Source organism: Lissotriton vulgaris, chromosome 2_1 (assembly GCF_964263255.1).
Source record: "Lissotriton vulgaris chromosome 2_1, aLisVul1.2, whole genome shotgun sequence".
In the NCBI taxonomy this organism is placed as follows: Eukaryota; Metazoa; Chordata; class Amphibia; order Caudata; family Salamandridae; genus Lissotriton; species Lissotriton vulgaris.
This window is the reverse complement of record NC_141687.1, coordinates 515192535-515211758: the sequence shown is the minus strand read 5'-3', so window position 1 is coordinate 515211758 and position 19224 is coordinate 515192535. Positions and strand designations below refer to the sequence as shown.

At 45.9% G+C, this 19224-nt stretch overlaps 1 protein-coding gene across 1 annotated transcript in view; it reads right to left on the bottom strand.

The window, feature by feature from the left end:
• VPS8 (VPS8 subunit of CORVET complex) overlaps nucleotides 1–19224 on the bottom strand; it is a 1704823-nt gene that overhangs the window by 1249469 nt on the left and 436130 nt on the right. Inside the window, exon 20 of the mRNA XM_086955430.1 lies at nucleotides 18165–18211. Coding sequence (XP_086811556.1) covers nucleotides 18165–18211 — 47 coding nt within the window. The remainder of the gene's footprint in view (nucleotides 1–18164; nucleotides 18212–19224) is intronic.

Here is a 19224-nt window from a genome sequence, read left to right as displayed (position 1 = left end):
AAATGGATGGGAAAACGAACATTAGAGACCAACCAGGATTCTAGACATGTCAATATCTCAGGGGCATCAATTATAAACGACAGTGAAGCCGCTGGGAGGCACACAAACCAGGGGAACCCGGACGTCCCTCTCAGCTAACACTTAGCCAAAAGGGAGATAGAGTTGTTACAGAACAGTCAGCCATTGCCTTTAGGTATATCAGATCCACAAATAATAATTAAAAACTCTATGACAACTCAAACACAAAACCGAATAAGCCCCGGCCCAAAACGCCAAGGAAGTCTAGGCCACACAGAAGCGATCCAAATAGCACTGGGATGCACACAAAACGTGGCCAGTCGACCCACCTTAGAAAACATAATGACGTCTCTATCTGGGCAGGGGCGAGGGGAACAAACGCAATATGGTTAAAGCCCGAATACCCTTCTAAAGGAAGGCACGACATTCTGAACCGAGGCACCATACTGCGGCTATTATCCCACATAACCTCATTGGCAGACATAAGGACAACAGACTTGGAGTCAATAGAATTCATTAATTGCAGGTGAAAAAACAAGAGCAACATGGATCTCTTCGACAATAGCACATGAAATACTTAAAGAAAGTGGCATCCTAAAGTCTTGGAGGATAACCATCACCCCGTACTTTAAGCCAGGATATCCAGATCTGTTAATCCCAGAACCCCTAAGCGCCCCTGAGACGGCCGTTGTCAGACCAATTACATCAGTGCTGAGAGGAGCCACAGGCGACAAGAGGCACCAACCTGAGGAATTAAGAAACCACAATGACTTTTCCACACCAAAAGCTCGGGAAGAAGACACAAGATGGTTCGCGAGAACCATAAATAACACGAGAGACTGACGAGACGCTCGTCAACTGAACACAGCAAACACATTAGGGACAGTACACATCTGCTCCTGAAATGTGGATAGGCTCCCCAACAAATTAGTTGACTTGGATTTTGTCACCTATGTTCGGGCCTTCGATCTAGTGGCATTACAAGAAACGTGGGTGACAGACCCACCTCAACTTCAAGGATTTCTTTGTAAATGCCATCAGGGGAGCAAAATATGGCCATCCACAAGGAGGCTTGGTCAAATATGTTGCCAATACAGTTGTCTATTCTGCTCGAATCTTCGGCTCCACAATACAGTCAACTCTCGCAGTAACTATTTCCTTCTCATCACCATCATCAAATAAAAGGGACTCTAATATCATGTTGCTAAATGGATACATCCAACCAAAAAATACAATCAAATTAATTAAGAAACTGTGCAACTTTGTGGAAGCATGTATAAGTGAGGGACCCACAACTGACCTTGTCTTAACTGGGGACTTAAACCACAATTTAATGGGCTCCTCCGTGGACGAAGAAGTGCTTTTGCAAAAAGCAATCTGGAACATCCGCAGCAAGGAAAACCTCACATGTGCAAACAAACCAAAATAGGATAAACGACCGTGGAGGTTTTTGAACATCTTAATCTAAGGGCATTAAACGGTAGATCACAGAAAGACAATCGCCCGTGACGACATACAGCTCTGCAAAAACAAGCTTGATTCTGTAGTATACTTTCGTCTCCCTTGGTCTCTTCCAACAAATTGTATTGTTCCAGCTGGGTAACAAAGGAGACAGTGATCACCGGACCCAAGAAATAGAACTGAGAACAGTCACTCCAACATTCGAACGCTGCTGGGAGCCCCAAGGATCAATTGTTACCATCAACGTAAGAAGAATTAAATTCAAGATAGCCGCAGGAAGCGAGATGCTTGCAACTGCAAAACATTATGCTGCAAGGGTCGGAAAGCGTGAAGTGGAGGAATGGAGAAACTTCCTATTAGCAATGGAGGCACATGTGACTATGATCAAACCACCAAACCTCCAAAGATTAGCGGCACCAAACCAATATCTTATAGCGCTAAGCCAGAAAATTAAGCTTGCAAAAAAAAAAAAAGGATTCAACAATTATTGAGACACCTTCGACACAAGCCCAGCGATGAACCACACTTACAAAAATTACGGAAACAAAGGGCAGTCCTCAAAAAACTAAAAAGGGATGCGAATAGAGCTATGGAGGTGGATTTATGGGCTAAACTGCATGACAATGTCAAGCATAACAATAGCACCAGATTGGGTACCATAAACCAGTTCATTTACCATAATCATGAGGGCTCTCCACAAACATTACAGAAAAAAATATCTTGGGTCCCACTTTCAACAAGGCATTGAATGTAGCGAGAAGCCCCAAGCCTGTCCAACTGAACAAGACTTTCAAACAATACTCAAGGACTGGGTCAAAATCAATTGCGTCGACTCTGGGAAATCAGGACCAGACCAACCAAATAATGGCCATCAAACGATTCAAATCGACGCTATCAAAAGGCAGATAGGAAAGGGGAGAAGAGAAGGTGCTCCTGGCCCAAATGGAATTCCGCCAGTACTTTACCAACAAGAGGCAACCTTCTGGGCAGAAGCACTGGACCCACTTTTCAGAGAAATCAAATCGCTGAACATCCTGCCCAGCTCATGGAGAGGATCAATCATTTCCCCTATCCATAAATCTGGTGACAAGCTAGAATCGCAAAATTGTCGTTTAGTAGCTCTACTAGACAACAAAGCAAAATTATTTGCAGGCTTGTTATTGGAGAACCTTCAGGCTTGGATGAAAGAATAATCTGCAATACCTCTTCAACAGACTGGCTTCACAAAATCAATGGGGACAACAACCAACATATTAAGCATGGCAATGCTTATAGACAAGGCAGCAGCTACACGATCAACACTATACCTTTGCTTTATCGATTAGAAGGATGCATTTGATCATATTAACCGCACCAGACCTTGGTCTAAACTACATCACTGGGGACTCCCTCAGCCCCTACTCAACCTGATCATAAACCTGCATACGGACACGTGGCTACAGGTGAAGTTGGGTAATGGAACCTTCCTATCAAAACGCATTCCCACGGATAAAGGCCTGAAGCAAGGCTGTGTTTTGGCACCTACTCTCTTTAATATGTATACAGTCAATTTAGTTCTGCTGCTAATCGGCTGTAACTCACATGCCCCGAAATTAGGAGATACAGCACTTCCCTGTCTTCTTTATGCATATGACATAGTCCTGATTAGCAAAACAAAAGTAGGGTTACAACATATTTTAAATACAACGCGGGACTACTCACAAGCAAATGATTTAGCGATCAACCCAGACAAAACAAAAACAATGGTAATCCGGAACAAAAGGCGACAAACTGCAGCCTGCTTTTGGGGAGAGACTAGATTAGAAAGCACAACAGAGTACAAATACCTTGGCATGAAACTGGATTCCGGCGGTCACTTCTTGGTGCAGAAGAACAGCATAAGGAAAAAAAGGTTTAATAATAGCAACTTCTCTAAAAACCTTAAATTCTAAATTATCTGGCCCATCTATCCTGCCACTCCCATAGGTGGTTCGTGCAAAACTCCTACCAACAATCACCTATGGTAGCAAAGTACAGAAAGGCAAGGACGCAGAAATACTTAACGCCACTGTTACAACTGCATACAGGGTCATTTTTGGGCTTCCGAAATATACTTCACCTGCACAAATTAGACTCGAGTTTGGCGTCTTGAAACAAACAATTAACAGACAAGGGGGCCTTTGTCACTGCATGGGATAAAGTGCGAAAAACTCCTCTGGAAACGTTAAACGAACAGCTGTGGAAAGAACTACAAACGCACACTTCACTGCCAGCTGCGAAATATCTTCACAGCAGTTTAGACAAATTGGGGCTAAATCAACTTTGGGAAACATCGACAACCACCATAATCTTTAAAAAAAATAGTGTGGAAGACGGTAAAACTACTGTCATGGTTGAAGGATAAGGCCGCACTTTCACAGAGAGGCCATGGATGGATGACTTTGAATACATACACGAAGCCGGGAGCTCAAGCTTATTTTATTCTGGGATACGACAAAAATATAAAAATTGCATTCATGAAATATAGATTCGGTCTGCTCCCCTGCACCCAGCATCTTCCACCATGGCTACGGAATAAAACAGGCTCAGTGTGCCAATTATGTGGAACAGCTCAGGAAGATCTGCTCCATTTACTATGTTCCTGTAAAGAAATCCTCAAAGTACGAAAGAAACTGTTGAAACAATTGTTTAACCAACGAGGGATTCGAACAAGGAGGCAACCCCTGTTGGCATGCTTCGCACCTAGCGATCCACAATTGAACTGCAGAGCAGTAAAGTTCCTGAGACTGTGCGGAAGCAAAATGCCAGAAATGGAAACATCAAGAACCCAGCCAGAAAAAGCATGAGCCAATGCGCAAGGCAGCTTTGCAGACATGTTAACCTATAAACCAGGAGACAAAAACTAACACGGTATCATGCTGCTATAGTTGTTCAAAACTAGCAAGCTTTATTAACATGGTTTTAAAGACATAAGCATTAAGAAGGAACAAGTTGTATGCATGTACATGACAGATCTTTTAATGAATATATATTTTTTTCTGTATTGCAACGGTTTTAATTAACTATGCAATAACATTTACTTACTTACTTTACCAACAGGACACTCCGATTTATTCTTTGAATACAAATATCAAGGAAAGAAAAATCTGAAAAGCACTCCGAGATTCAAATAGTTCATTCATGATGTCACTCAGCCCATGGGTTTCCACCTTGACAGGAGTCAGATAGAAGAAGTTGGCACCCAATGTTGCTAGAAACGGAGCTGACAACGCAACCGGAGCAGCATACAGTACTGCGGCGAGCAGGAGGAAGCGGACAGCAATAAAGATAAATTGGAAAACTGATTTTGGTGTAAAAACAAAACGGACAATGACGACGGCCGGGATTGTGAATCATCATTTTTGCTCACACAAAAAAAGGGAAAACCCCATACAAAGGGTAAACAAGTCTGATTTCGTACACAATCAAACAAACAGTTTACTCTTTCCGAAAGAATTATTTATTTTTGTGTACCAAGCATAAGCTGACTTTTCCCCCCACGCACCTTTAAAAATGGCTTTAGGTTCAAGAGCACTTTACTTCATAAATATGTGCAAGCAATCTATTCCGTGCCTTTCCTTAAGACCCAGCTGAGGGGTAAGCGCTGCTTATTTCTCCATCAATACCCTGCCCTTTGGACCAAGCTGCTGCCGAAGTGGTGGAATAAATCAATGCGGAAGTGAAAGGTCTCCCGAAGGAGCTTGTAAATCTAATGCACTCAAGACAGACGAAGTAAAACGATTTTGCAAATGAGCGAGATAAGTTATCCCAGTCTCCTTAGCTGTCTCGTTTGCAATAAATGTCATGTACTAATGAATTTTTTATACAATATTTTCCGGCCAGCTGTCTTTCTCTCGGACACAAATCACGCCCATAATTATGCGAGCAGGCATATAAATGGGCTAGGTACATTTGAAAAAGAGACACAGACAGTACATCTATCCAGGCAGCGAAGGTGACCGACTGTGGCTCTCATGGTGCAACACCCGTGAAGCAAAGACGTCTGAGCACAGAAATCACCGGCTCCCAGAGCACGGACCGCCCAGAGATCATAGACTGCGTCAGGGTCTCGCTTAACTTGGACAAGGGAGGAAAACATTTCGTTTGTGGAAACGTCTACATGAAGAAGTCTGACGAAGCCTGAAACGCAGTAATCAGCACCATGTACAACAAATGCCAGGCGGATGTGCTGTCTGATTACTTACAAGGCCGCATAACAGGACAAGCATTGGCAAAGCAAATAGACAATAACAGCCTTTGGGAAATTTTGGCTTTGCCAATGGTTTTTAGCCATGCTGCACAGAAGCATGGCTAAAGAATAAAACCGTTTGTAGGCGCGCGCACCACACATGCGCGCGCCTTTAAAACGATGCGGACTCTTATTTGAAGTTACTCATTCGAGTTGCATCGGTATCAAACAAAACAAGCATTTGCGATGCAATAGGTCTCGCATTGGCGAGAGGTTAAGCTACTGCCATTGTAAACGACAATGCCTTTTATTTATTGCTTAAAAAAAACACATAAATAAAAGGCATTGTCATTTACAATGAGACTCGCTTAAACTTTTGTTTTTCACAAATACGGTCTTCCTTATGAGCAAACTTGCTGAGCAACCCTTCATCAGTCTGAATGGTTTAGTAATATGGATGGCTAACATCATGGATGGAAAGAAGAATAACCAACCTATGGAAAAAGGGCCACTAAAGAATTCTTAAAGAAAGTTGACAGAGGCGACACATGAAGGCAGACTAGGCAGCCAAATACCTATATACAGTGGCGTATGCCAAGCAGTGCTTTAAATGGGCCGGTACTGTCCGGTACGGAGTACTGGCACTTTTTTATTTCGAGAGGTAGAGTACTGGTACTTTTCGAGAGAAATGTAATACTTCTAATTGGAGAGTACCGGCACTTCTCAGTGACTGGCAGGTACTCTAGTACAGAGTACCTGCACTTCTTTGGTTCCATTTCAAGCACTGAAGCCAAGCCCTCTTTGGCAAATAAAAGTAAAATGTTGATTGGGAAAAAGTTAAAGGGATTCAAATCCTCAGGCCCAAACAAAGAAACAAATCATAACCAGTGCCCTGCATAAAATGAACATTGTGGCAAGTTTTCAAACAGCCAAGAGGATGCTTCCAACTTCTGTTGCTAAATGAAGGGCCTCTAGTTAATACTGCTGAATCCTCACACACTCAACCCACTTGTTGGATGATTAAGGTGGATGACCAGACAATTTTTTTATCCTAAGTAGGTCTGCCCTCTGTGACAGGGGAGGGAGTTCCAACAAATTGGTGGACCAATTTATCAATCCAGGACGGTCAGGGCGAGTAGTACTCCATCTTCCACAACGTCAGCAGGACCTGCAGAAGTGGGATCATTAGGAAAGCATTGACTACACCCCACAACCAGCTAAACCAAAAGGCATCGCCCATGGAACCATCAGGAGAGAAATACATGGCACAAAACTGAGGATACTTCCTGCTTAGGGCCATGGTAAAATGATCCACAAATGGACAAACTAGTATGGAGAAAATCGTGTCTTACTTCGAGACAAGCTCCCAATCATGGATCTGCAGTGATAGTTGTCTCAGTGTATCCGCCCTTGCATTGAGAGTTCCTGCAAGGTGTGATGCAATTGAGAACATAATACACTGCAGTGCCCACCACTACAGGTGTATGGCCTCCTAACACAGCGTCAATACCCCATGTTAGAGTGTGTTGATCAATAAGTTACTTACCTTCAGTAACAATGTATCTGTTAGAGACATATGTAGTTCTAGATTCCTTACCTTACAATTTCCCCCAGGCATCAGACTGGATCTGATTTTTTTTCTGTAGCAGTACCCCTGCGCATCAGTAGGTGAAGTCGGTAGACTCCGCGTCCTTCGTGGGCATTGTTGTAGCTGGGATGACGTTGTGGTGTCTACTTAAGCACCGCCCCTGCACGCTGACGTCAGTTCTGACATGACTTTCAATGCCAGAAGCGCAGAGCCATGCAAGACAGTGACCACTGGTGCACATAACTAGGGCCTTAGAAAGGAGTCCTTGTATCTAGAAGTCAGATCGGAGAACGGGGATGACGGGTGGGGCGGTAAGGAATTTATAACTACAAAGGTCTCTTACAGATACATCTTTACCGAAGAAAAGTAACTTGTTCATCTGAAAGAGACTGTAGTTATAAATTCCTTACCTTAGAATAGATACCCCAGCAATACCAACCCTGGTGGTGGGCCTGCGAACTAAGTTCACACCAGAAAGTCCCGGAGAAGTGAACGCCCAAAGAAGATGTCTCTGCGGACTTGGCTGTCCAGGCAGTAATATCTAGTGAAGATGTGCAGGGATGCCCAAGTGGCTGCCTGGTAGATGTCAACCAGCAGAACTCCATGTCCCAAAGCAGTATTGGCTGCCATCGCTCTGGTGGAATGGGTGCACAGTCCTACTGTAGGTTCCTTTGTTACCAAAGAATAACAGATCTTGATGCATAAGACAACCCATCAAGAGATGGTACATTTGTGCATGGCCTGACCTTGTTGATACCAACATATCCCACGAAGAGCTGATCATCCACTAGGAATTCTTTAGTGCAGTCAAGTTAAAAGGCTGGTACGTTTTTGGTCAATCAATCAATCAATCAGGGTTTTATAAAGTAAACTGCTCACCCGTGAGGGTCTCAAGGCGTGAGGGGACGGTGCAGCTCCAGTTCAGTAGAAGAGCCAGGTCTTGAGGTTCTTCCTGAAGGTGTGTAGAGTAGGGGAGTGTCTGATGTTGAGTGGGAGCTCGTTACAGGCATTTGCTGCGACGTAGGAGAAGGCTATTCCGCCTCATCTGGTTCTGCGAATGCGTAGGGTCTCTGCCAGTGCGAGGTAGGCGGAAGTTCCTTTTGGGTACGTGGAAGGAGATTCTCTCATTGAGGTATCTGGGTCCAATGTTGTGGAGGGATTTGTAGGCGAGTAGCTTGAAAGATTACTCTCTTCTCGACGGGAAGCCAATGGAGGTCTCATAGGTGTTGACTCATGCGTTCGTGTCGTGGGGTTTCGAGGACGAGTCTGGCTGCGATGTTCTGGATGGTTTGGAGGTTGTGTAGCAGAGTTCTGTTGATTCTGGTATAGAGTGTGCTGCCGTAGTACAGTCTGCTGGTTATGAGTGTGCGGGTGACGGTCTTTCTGCATTTAAGGGGGGATCCATTTGAAGGTCTTGGGGAGGATGTGGAGGTAGTTGAAGCAGGTAGAGGCGACGGAGTTGATCTGGCTGGTCCTGGTGAGTGAGGAGTCTAGGATGATGCTGAGGTTTAGGCGTGGTCTCATGGAGTGGGTGGATTCCCGAGGGCGGAAGGTCACCAGGTGTTGTCCCAAGTGGTGGTGGAGGGTCAAAGGATAAGGATGAGGACCTCTGTCTTCTCCGAGTTGAGCTTCTGGCAGCTGTTGTTCATCCAGGCTGCGACGTCCTTCATTCCTTCATGGAAGCAGTCTGGTGTGTTCGGGGTTCTTCGTGAGGGAGAGGATGAGCTGGTTGTCATCGACGTAGGATACTACACTGGCCCATGCTGTCTGACTATGGCGGCAAGGGGGGCCATGTAGATGTTGAAGAGCGTGGGTCCAGGCAGTGGAGTCTCTCCTCCTCATTGGAAGGGTGCAGAAGCGGGAAGAAGGTGTGCAATGTGATGGTCTGACCTATGTGGAAAGAGGTAACCACTCTGGGCAGAAAAGGGGGCCTAGTGTGAAGGACCACCTTGTCCGGATGAACAGTAAGAAAGGGAGGCTTGGAAGACAGCACCTGAAGCTCACTCACCCTGCAAGCAGAGGTGATGGCAAGCAGAAAAGCAGTCTTTAAAGAAAGAAGACGAAGAGGACAATTATGTAGTAGCTCCAAGGGAGCACACATTAGATAAGTAAGCACATGTTTCAAGTCCCACTGGGGCATTACGAAAGGAGAAGGATAAAAAAAGATGAGTAATGCCTTTCAGATGACTTGAAAAGAGAAGGCTGATCAGGAAGGCTAAGAAAGGCCGAAATGGCAGAAAGGTAGCCTTTAAGAATGCCCAGAGCGGAGCTCTGCCTGGCCACAGAAAGATTGAAGAAGAGAACCTCTAAAAGAGGAGCAGAAAGGGGATCCACAGCCTTTGCTGTGCACCATGCCACCAATTTGTTGTTCCTTCTACAGGCATATACCATTTTAGTGGAGGGACGCCTGGATGCCAAGATGACATTACAGACTACGGGAGGAAGGCCGAAAGCGGTCATCTGTTGCTGCTCAATATCCATGCAAGGAGGTGGAGGCTGGACAGGTTCGGGTGGAGAACTGTCCCCTGCTACTGCGGCAGACGATCCTCCCAAAGAGGCAGTCTGATCGGAGGAGCAAAGGCCATGCTCAAGAGCTCGGGGTACCAGACTCTCCAAGCCCATTTGGGAGCCACAAGAATCACTTAAGCCAGGTCAAGGTTGATCTTTTTCACGCTCTGGGTAGAAGTAGTACAGGTGGAAAGGCTTTCAGGAGGCCAAAATCCCACTCACGACAAAAGCCATTGCAGAGCGAGAGCCGCCTTGGAAACTCCAATGCGCAGAACTGCTGTCATTGCGCGTTCTTTTCAGTGGCAAATAGATCTAACCAAGGCTCTCCCCACTGCTGAAAGAGACCTTGCCCAACCTCAGAGTTAAGACGCCATTCGTAATCCATCAAGCACCGGCGGCTGAGTACGTCCACCGTGGCGTTCAGGGAACCCGCCAGGTGTTGAACCACCAGGTACATGCCTTGATGTTCCAGCCAAGTCCAAATGCGAAGAGTCTCTTGACATAGGGTCCATGACCCCTCCCCGCCTTGTTTGTTGCAGTGCAATATGGTGGTGGTGCTGTGCGTGAACACCTGCACTACTCTTCCTTTGACAGGAGGAAGGAATGCCTTCAGTGCAAGACAAATAACCCGGAGCTCCAGAAGGTTGATGTGGAGTCCGAACTCCACCGGAGACCAGAGACCCCTGATCTCTGTCTCTCCCATGTAGCGGCCCCATCCCAGGAGTGACGCATCCGTCAACACTGTGAACTCTGGTTGGGGAAGGGAGAGGGATCTGCTGCTGATCCAATCTTGGTTCGTTAGCCACCACTGCAACTGACTCGCAGTTCCCTCCGAGATCTGGAAAACATCGGAAAGATTGCCCTGATGCTGTGCCCACTTGAACTTCAGGCCTCACTGCAGAGCCCGCATATGCCATCTGGCATGATCTACCAGCAGGATGCAGGAGGCCATGAGGCCCAGCAGCCTCAGAGTCATTCTCACCGAAATCTGGGATACAGGCTGAAACATCGGTCTCATAGCCCGAATATCCCAGACTCGCTACTCGGGAGAATAAACCAGAAACTGCGCTACATCCAGAACTGTTTAGATGAAAAGGAGCTTCTGAGAGGGAATCAGATACCACCTCGACACGTTGAAAGTAAACCCCAGCGAATGCAGGAGGTCCGCCATAGCCTGGAGGGACAGCCTGGGGCAAATCTGCCTTCAACAGCCAGTCGTCGCGATAATGGAAGACTGGAAACCCTGATCTGCCCAGATGAGCTGTGACCACCGCCATCACTTTAGTGAACACCCGAAGGGTGCTGGTAAGGCAAAAGGGGAGCAAGGTAACCTGAAAATGCTCATGGCCTACCATGAACCAAAGGTAACGCCGGTGGGAAGGAAAGACGGGGGTGTGAAATTAAACATCCTGCAAGTCCAACGCTACCATCCAGTCTTCAGGGTTGAGGGCACACAGAACCTGAGTCAAGGTTAAAATTTTGAACTTCTCCTTCTGGAGGAAGCGGTTGACGTCCCTGAGGTCTAAGATAGGATGCAGGCCTTTGTCCTTATTGGGTACCAGGAAGTAGTAGGAGTAGCAACAACGACCTACTTCTGGCACAGGGACTCGCTCAATAGCGCCCTTGGCCAAGAAAGCCGTAACTTCCTGGCGGAGAATGGCCAAGTGATCCTCTGGCATACAATGGAGTGTTGGTTGCATGGAGGGAGGGGTAGCCTCGAAGGGGAGGAAGTAGCCCCATCGAACTATCTGCAAAACCCATCTGTCCGACGTGATGTTGTGCCAGTGGGGGAGGTGATGGCGGATCCTGCTGCCCACTGGCAACTGGTGACCCTGAAAAGTCGGACTAAGAAGGCTTGGAGGCTGCTGTAGGGGGGGCATTGGTGGACTGGCCCGCCTGCTGGCCCCCTGACCCGCAACACTGGGTCCCGCATCCCCGGCCACGCATAGGTTGGGCAGCCTGTGAGGCCCAAGGATCTGTCCGTGGCTCTAGAGTCCTTGAAGCGCTCAAACGCGTTGTCCGCCTTGTCACTTAACAGGCGACAGCCATCAAAGGGTATGTTCAAAAGTGTGAATTGGACATTCCCAGAGAAGACAGACGTTCTCAGCCAGGCGTAGCGCCTCAGGGCTACTGATGTGGAAACCCTCAAACCCAGCGAGTCGGCGGTATCCAGCCCACACCGGATGATGAACTTAGGTGTATCCCGACCCTCAGCAACAGCATGGGTGAGCACGGCCTGGGCCTCCCCAGGGCACTGTGGCAGCACTTGCGCAACCGTATCCCAGACCATGTGGGTATAACGGCCCAAGAGACATGCAGGGTTCACCGATCCGCAGTCCTAAGCTGGAGGAAGAAAACATATTCTTCCCTTGATGGTTCAGCTTCTTGGATTTCCTAACTGGGGAGAAGTAGGGAATGTGCCTTTTGAGGACAAGGCTTGGACCACCAAGCTCTCAGAGGTAGTGTGTTGGGAGAGGAAAAGTCGGTCGCCCGGATTCGGGCGGTGGTGTCTGGCAGCCATCCTGTCTACAGGAGCCCCTGTGCTGGGCCTGGACCAAGTGCCCAGAAGGATGTTCATGAGAGCCTCATTAAAAGACATCAGGAGTTCCGAAGAGGCTGCAGCCGGCTGAAGTGCCTCAGTCAGGAGATTAGTCCTGACAGCCACTGTAGTGAGCTTAAGGTCCAAGGCCTCAGTCGCCCTATGTAACACCACACCATAGGAAGCCCCCTTCTCCATAGACACAGTAGGGAGGAAAAGCATACCAAGGTCTGGGGGGGTATCCAGACCACTGGTATCACCCAACTTCTCTTGCCAATCCGGCTTCTCAAGTTGGTCTGCTAGAGGGTCTACTGACCGCCCCGGTCCTCCTCAAGCCGCCAATCAGGGTAAAAAAGTACCCTCCGTCGCCGGTACTGACGTTGGTCTGGCAACGGTTCCAAGTCAGGTGTGAGGCTGGGTCGACGTTGGTTGGGGGCGCAACTGGCATCAGGGAAATAGTCACCGGGAATCTGCCCCGGGGAATGCAATGTGAGGTCAACCAGCACCGATCCGGATCAGGCATGGATCCATGGGGGCCCTCATGCGCCGAGGCCGGAGCCGCCAGTTTCTAAGGCCTAGGGCCCCCAGCCAAGTCCGCAGGGTCCAAAAGCGCTCTGGCGGAGTCGGGCTGCCCAAAAATGCTATGGGACGCTTCATAAAACGTACAAAGTTGGGCAGGGGACACTCTGGCTCCGGGAAAGGGAGGGAATGCTCAGAGCTCCGAGTCCCGCGTCGCGTAGGCCGACAGCCGGGGAGAAGGCGAAGATCAACAATGCTTCGTTGCCTTCTTCTTGTGCTTAAACTTACCAGAGAAGTGCGAAGACTCTGAGGAGGAATGGTGGTGACTCCGCAACCTTCCCCTCGAGCAGCAAGGAGCCGACTGCCGGGCATCCAAAAGCTTTTGAGACCTCTCCTGCAAAGACTTCATATTCATGGCCTGGCAGTCGGAGCACAGCTTCGGATCGTGGTCGCGTTCCAGGAACCAAAGGCACACGAGGTGTGGATCGGTGACCAACATCAACTGGTGACAGGAGTTACAGGACTTGAAGATAGTCCGACGATGGGACATCCCTCGTGCACCAGGAGTCGAGGACTCATAAGAGGTTTCAGGAGGAGTCAAAACGCGTTGGTGTTAGTGGTGTGTTAATAAACTCTTGATAACTGTGATACCCTTGGAGTGCAGCATCGTTTTGTTTGATGAGAAATACTATTGACCTGATTCCACCCGTTGCTGCCTGCACTGGCTGAGAGCGCGTTGGGAGCTGGAAATATTTTGTTTGAGAGATATTCAGCTCAAATCCAATCCAACCGACCTCTTAAGGAAGGTGCCTCAATACTCGTGATGATAGGAATCAAGTTCAACATTGCAGCTCCAAAGTACACAGGGAACTCTTGGGGTTTGCTTGAAATACATTGGAAGATTCAAAATAGTGGCAGACGAGAAAGGACTGAAGTATTTCTTTCTATTACGGCTGCCATGCTGGTAAGGTAATGTGCCAATGTATGTTGTTAAAATGCCATAGCTCCTGCATTAATAGAACGTATTTCAGGAAAACCCCAAGAGTGCCCCATGTTTGTTGGAGCTGCAATGTTAAACGTGAATCCAATCCTCAAGAGTATTGAATCTACCAATGAGGAGGATGTGCTCATTATATGAATGAACCAAACGCTGTGCGCAATGTATGCACATTTTATGATACTGAGGAAAGCTAATGGTTGAAACGCATCTGCATTAATAAAATGTTGTGTTTCTTGGGATATATATCCATATCCTACTGGAGATAGCCAGTAGGTAGTTCTAGTTAGGACCAACTTTTCCCATAGACAAAGCATTTCTTTTGTTGCTATGAACTTTGGCACAGTTCAACGAATCTTGATGACATTTTCAGAACTCGTACGCTAGATAGTTCAGCTGCTGTCTGAAAAGTTTTGGGGTGATTTGTCAAGCAGGGGCTGAGAAATGGGGGGGGCAACATTTTTTCCCCATACAATGCCTATGGGGATTTGCATTTTGTTTTTAACACCACTCAAGGCCGAACCGCTGATCGGAATTATACCAAATTTGGCAGAAAGCTAGCTCTTGGTCCAGAAAGAGAACATTTTGTAATTTGGTGTTAATTTGTTCAGTAGTTTTGGAGTCACTGAAGTAATACAAATTTGTATATCCAGGGACACAGATCCTTTGTGGATCCACTCTCGTCCAGCCGTACACAGCCAAAGGCTGTGCACTACAGTAGTTGTATTAATGTAAGGTAATTATGTATTACTTTAAGTTAACAATAAATACAGAATTTCAATGAAAAAAACAAAGGTTACAGGGTCGTTATAGTTAGGTTTGCATTTTACCCACACCCAACAATACAAATTCAGCAGCTATAGTTATACTTATCTGAAAAAACTATAACTCATGCAGTTAAGTAACCTTAAGCCACGATTTCTAGTTTCTTAACATAAGTACATCTATAACTGATGAATATATGGTTTAGTGTGGGTAAAATATAACATCCCTGTAACATTTGTTTTTTACAGTGACGATGAATACATATGGGGTTTAAATTGACTTATTTAAAAAATAAAAATGATATATACTTACCCTACATATACCTAACATGCATGGTAAAGGCGTTTTTGGTAAATAAATCTGCGTGGAAATTCATGTGTAGTTATTGCATAAGTTGTAAAGTCATACAATTCTTTGCATGTGCCATGCAGATCTTGCCTTGACCAGCTCACCAAAGACGTAAAGGGAATATTCAAGTTGGCATAAATATTATCCTGATCACCCAAATGTGGAAAAAAATAATCTCTGGGTGGTAATTCAGAGAATCCCTGACAGAACAGCAACAGTAACGTGATACGTGGGATAAAGTGCACTCTGCTGTACATTAAAAGGATATTGCAAGTCACTAAGGAGTTCCATGACCATATAGAGGAACGTGGTCGAAGCCAGAGTTCCTTTAAAGGGTTACAGAACTCAGAGGTGAGTTGTAATATCCTTATCATATATGGCAGGGGGAACTTTATTCCTTATAATACATAGTCACACCATCACCTTTTCAACAAACCACTTCAATAGTTAGCTTAGCTAACTTAGCTCTTTCAAATGATATACAGCATGTTTGCAAGAATAAAAATAGAATCGCTAGTGCAACATTAAACACTTTAAAAAAACTGGTACGGGGAGGAGCTACGCTAGCAACCAAGATGGCCGCGTAAGCTCCCAGCTCCGCCGACCTCCACCAGTAGCTCATAAATCCTGATATCGATCCTGAATTCGCACCAGACTCCCGTGTGGCTGAAGTGTTGCTGAGCTTAAAGGTGTAATCCCGAGATTTCCATCTTCTCGAATGATGAAGCTGCGCCGTGTTTTCATTCTCGGCCTAACCCAGCGTGGAAGCTGGGGCCTCGATTTCTAACCCAGCCGGGTTGGAGTTGAACAACATCGGTCGCGGGACTTGGGCGGCGTCCGGTCTCCCGAAGTGGAGAATATCCTGACCGATTTGGATGGTGGTCCTGTGGACAGGTTGATTCCAAGGATACGGCAGCAAGACTCACCGGTTGCTGTGGATGGGGGTCCATTGCCCAAAGACCCTGCTGAGCCCCCGGGTTCGACGGGCCTGGATCCTCGCTGGCGGCGACGGTGTTTAGACCGCGAGAATGATAGGTGCCCACCGTTAACGTTGGCCCCGCTTGTGCCTGTTACCCCAGAGTAGTCGACCTCCGGGGTCAAAGATCTGATCTGTCGCTTCGGGAGAGGATATGGAGCGGGTAGAACGTACGCTGTCGTTGCAGACCGTAATGGCCGCCATCGAGGCGCTTCGCTCGCAGGTCACCGCCATCATCCATAAAATGGTCGTAACAACTGAAACTATGTGCCTGGGACCGGACTACGACCCCTCGACAGATTTGAAACACGTTGTGTTACCCGCGAAGCAGGGCATGCCTGAGACAGAAAGCCTCGTGCGGGAACCAGATCTGGTATTTTTTGTCGGCTCCCGAACAACAGCTAGCGAGCCTGGAACCACCCAAAACTCATCATACTCAATGCCGATACCGCCCAAGATGGTCACAGCCGATCTTATACTGCAGGATAATTTCCTCAGTGACCATCGGATTGATTTATCACTCTTTTCCTCCCAGTTGGTTGAACTACGTTCTCGTGACTTACTGTGGGTGGACAGATATCTCTGTTTGACTTATGGACTTCGAGTACTAATACTTTGGATTCGATCCTACCCTACTGACTTTGGCTTTCTTGAACGTTTTGATTCTCCTGTCGAGATGGCGGTTCGAGCGGAGAGAGCTCGCACGAAAAATCGGAGTGGCCAGGGTTGAGTTCGATTGTCTGGGTTTGATCAAAAGGCTTCGTTTGATACGGGACTTGTAGCCTATAATGATGCGGGAGTCGGGCGGTTTTCACAAACTCCCCCGGTTCTTTTGTAATTGCTGCTTCACAATGTTTTCACTATATTTAGGGGTGGTTTGCTCCTGGCGGGGAGTGAGGGGGACCGGGAGCCTGTATGACATCTCCTCCTCCACTCTTTTCCTACTTTTAGGTTTAGTTGTCGGGCGACAGGCACGCTGCTAGTGGGGTTAGGCCGTAGCCATTGCAGGGGTGCAGGGTGGGAGGAATGGGGGGGGATTTTTTATTTTGTCTTTGTTTAGTTCTATGGCCTTTTTCTTTCCTTTCCCCTTTTTACGAGAGGTGGGTTGCTTATCCTGAGTCAATCTTTTTCACATATCTGGGTGTCTACTCTGGTCTTAATCATCCTGAATCGTGGGTGGACGGACCTTACTGGCGTCAGCTTAATGGGGTTGTGGATCGTACTGTTTCTTCTTTTTTCATATACATGTTCATGTTGACGTCCCATACTCCTGTGCATTGATTTTACCACATTGGCTTATTCGCCTACTCACCGTTGTAATATATTCTATTGTATGACACCTGATATGTGTAATATTTCCTCTGGTTTTTCTTCTTTCAATAAAAATATATATAAAAAAATAAAAAAGCTGGTACATATATGTTGCCAAATATATTAGAATCAGTTTAATATTAGTTTTGTTTTTTTAGAAACAGCACAGTAACTTGGAAAGTGTACAAACAGGCAGGTTCTACCTTATCTATGATTACCTTAGGAGTGCAAAAAAGACACATCTGGCCATAAATATGTCTTTCTGCTTGTTACTATACAGGTAGAAAAACAGAGCATAAAAAACAGAAAAGCAACGTTTTGTTTTGCTCCTTAAACAGCTGCTTTAATTATGCTCCATGATCTGACCAGCTTTTCTCATTTTCATTGTGACGGCAGAGCTCAACTGTAATAATTTATTATAGTTGAGTTTTGGTGTAAATTCTTTATAATAGGCAACTGGTTGTGTCAGGAGTCGCATATTATAAAGAAATTAGAGACAGGTTTTTATATAGGAAATGCAGTATCCCATGAATTATAATGCAAGAACGATGGAAAGGAATGGTTACAGAACCCAGGCCATCGAAGCAAGGCTAAACTGTTCATTTCAAAACAGATACCTCATATATCTGCATGTATAAGTAACGTTATATAATATATATTGCAAACAGGTGCTATATGAAGATCAGCAAGCAATTAAAAATAAATGAGTTCTTCTTAATCACTTAGATATCTATAGGACAGAATAGTCAAGGTCACCAAATAAAGATGCACCGCTCATAGAAGTACTCCATTCTTATTTCAATAAGAAACAGAGTTCAATAAACTGTTGTAAGAAAAAAGAAAATGTGTCACTTCATAGCAGAAAGGCGGTACATATGGAACAATATAATTGAACGTGACAACAGAGGCAAGCAAGCGCTCACTCACGTGTGTTGCAGCAGAAGACAGTAATCAACTATGACAGGCACCATGTCCTAGGGATCGAGTGTAAACAAAGCAACATGTCAGCATCATTATAAGGCACCAAAGGAACAGAATAGCTGCCAACATTATTTTACAGGGTCATAGTAAAACATATCACAAAAGAACAATTTAATTCAACACCAAAAGAGTGAAACAAGTGGATAGATTTTCAAAATCTAGTAAGGCTCAAACAATTCAAACCATTAAAGTCACTTGATTACAATTCAAGTTCTTTTCAATTGCAGACAATTCCTATATTGTGTGTCAACCATCATTCGAGGAACATTTGACTCATCTTGCAGTTCCATGCAGGAGCCATACTGCAATTGAGCACTTTTAATCCTGCAAGTCCCTGTGCCCACCATATCTGATTGCACTGCCCTGTATGCAGTTGTTACTCAGCAATTCAAGATGCCATGGGCATAATTGGATTGAAACTTATAGCACTGAGTTGCACACTGACATATATGGTGAAGTTTGGTGCAGTGGGCTAGTGAGGTTACATCTTACTGGAGTGTCAACTGGTTAGTCCCCATGACATCAAAATTCCTGAACTTGCCATAAACAATCCACACACTAGGAAATGGAGGGGTGGAAACTGTAAGCTGAGCCACACAACAGAGTATGTCATTATATGAACTCAATGCAGTGCTTGAGTACAACTAATGGTCCTTCCTCATCCCTAGCTGTAAGAAAGTGGCTCTGTATATACTGCACCACAGTCCCCGGAGGTTTGGCAGAGGTTAAAGTAAGCTAGAACCTTACTCTCTAAAGTGGTAGCTTGGTCGAGCAGTAAGGCAGTATCAGAGGACAGTGTAAAGCATTTGATGTACACACTCAGTCAGCAAAGGGTCTCACACACTCAAGAACTGAACTCTAGGCCATTGGTTTTGTATAAAAAAATATACGTATTTTTGTAATTTTTTTTTTGTGTGTTTTATAGAGCGCAAACTTGACCCGTGAGGGTATCAGAGCACTTTACAGGATATACAGAGATGTACAAACATAGTCCAAGGTGCAGAAA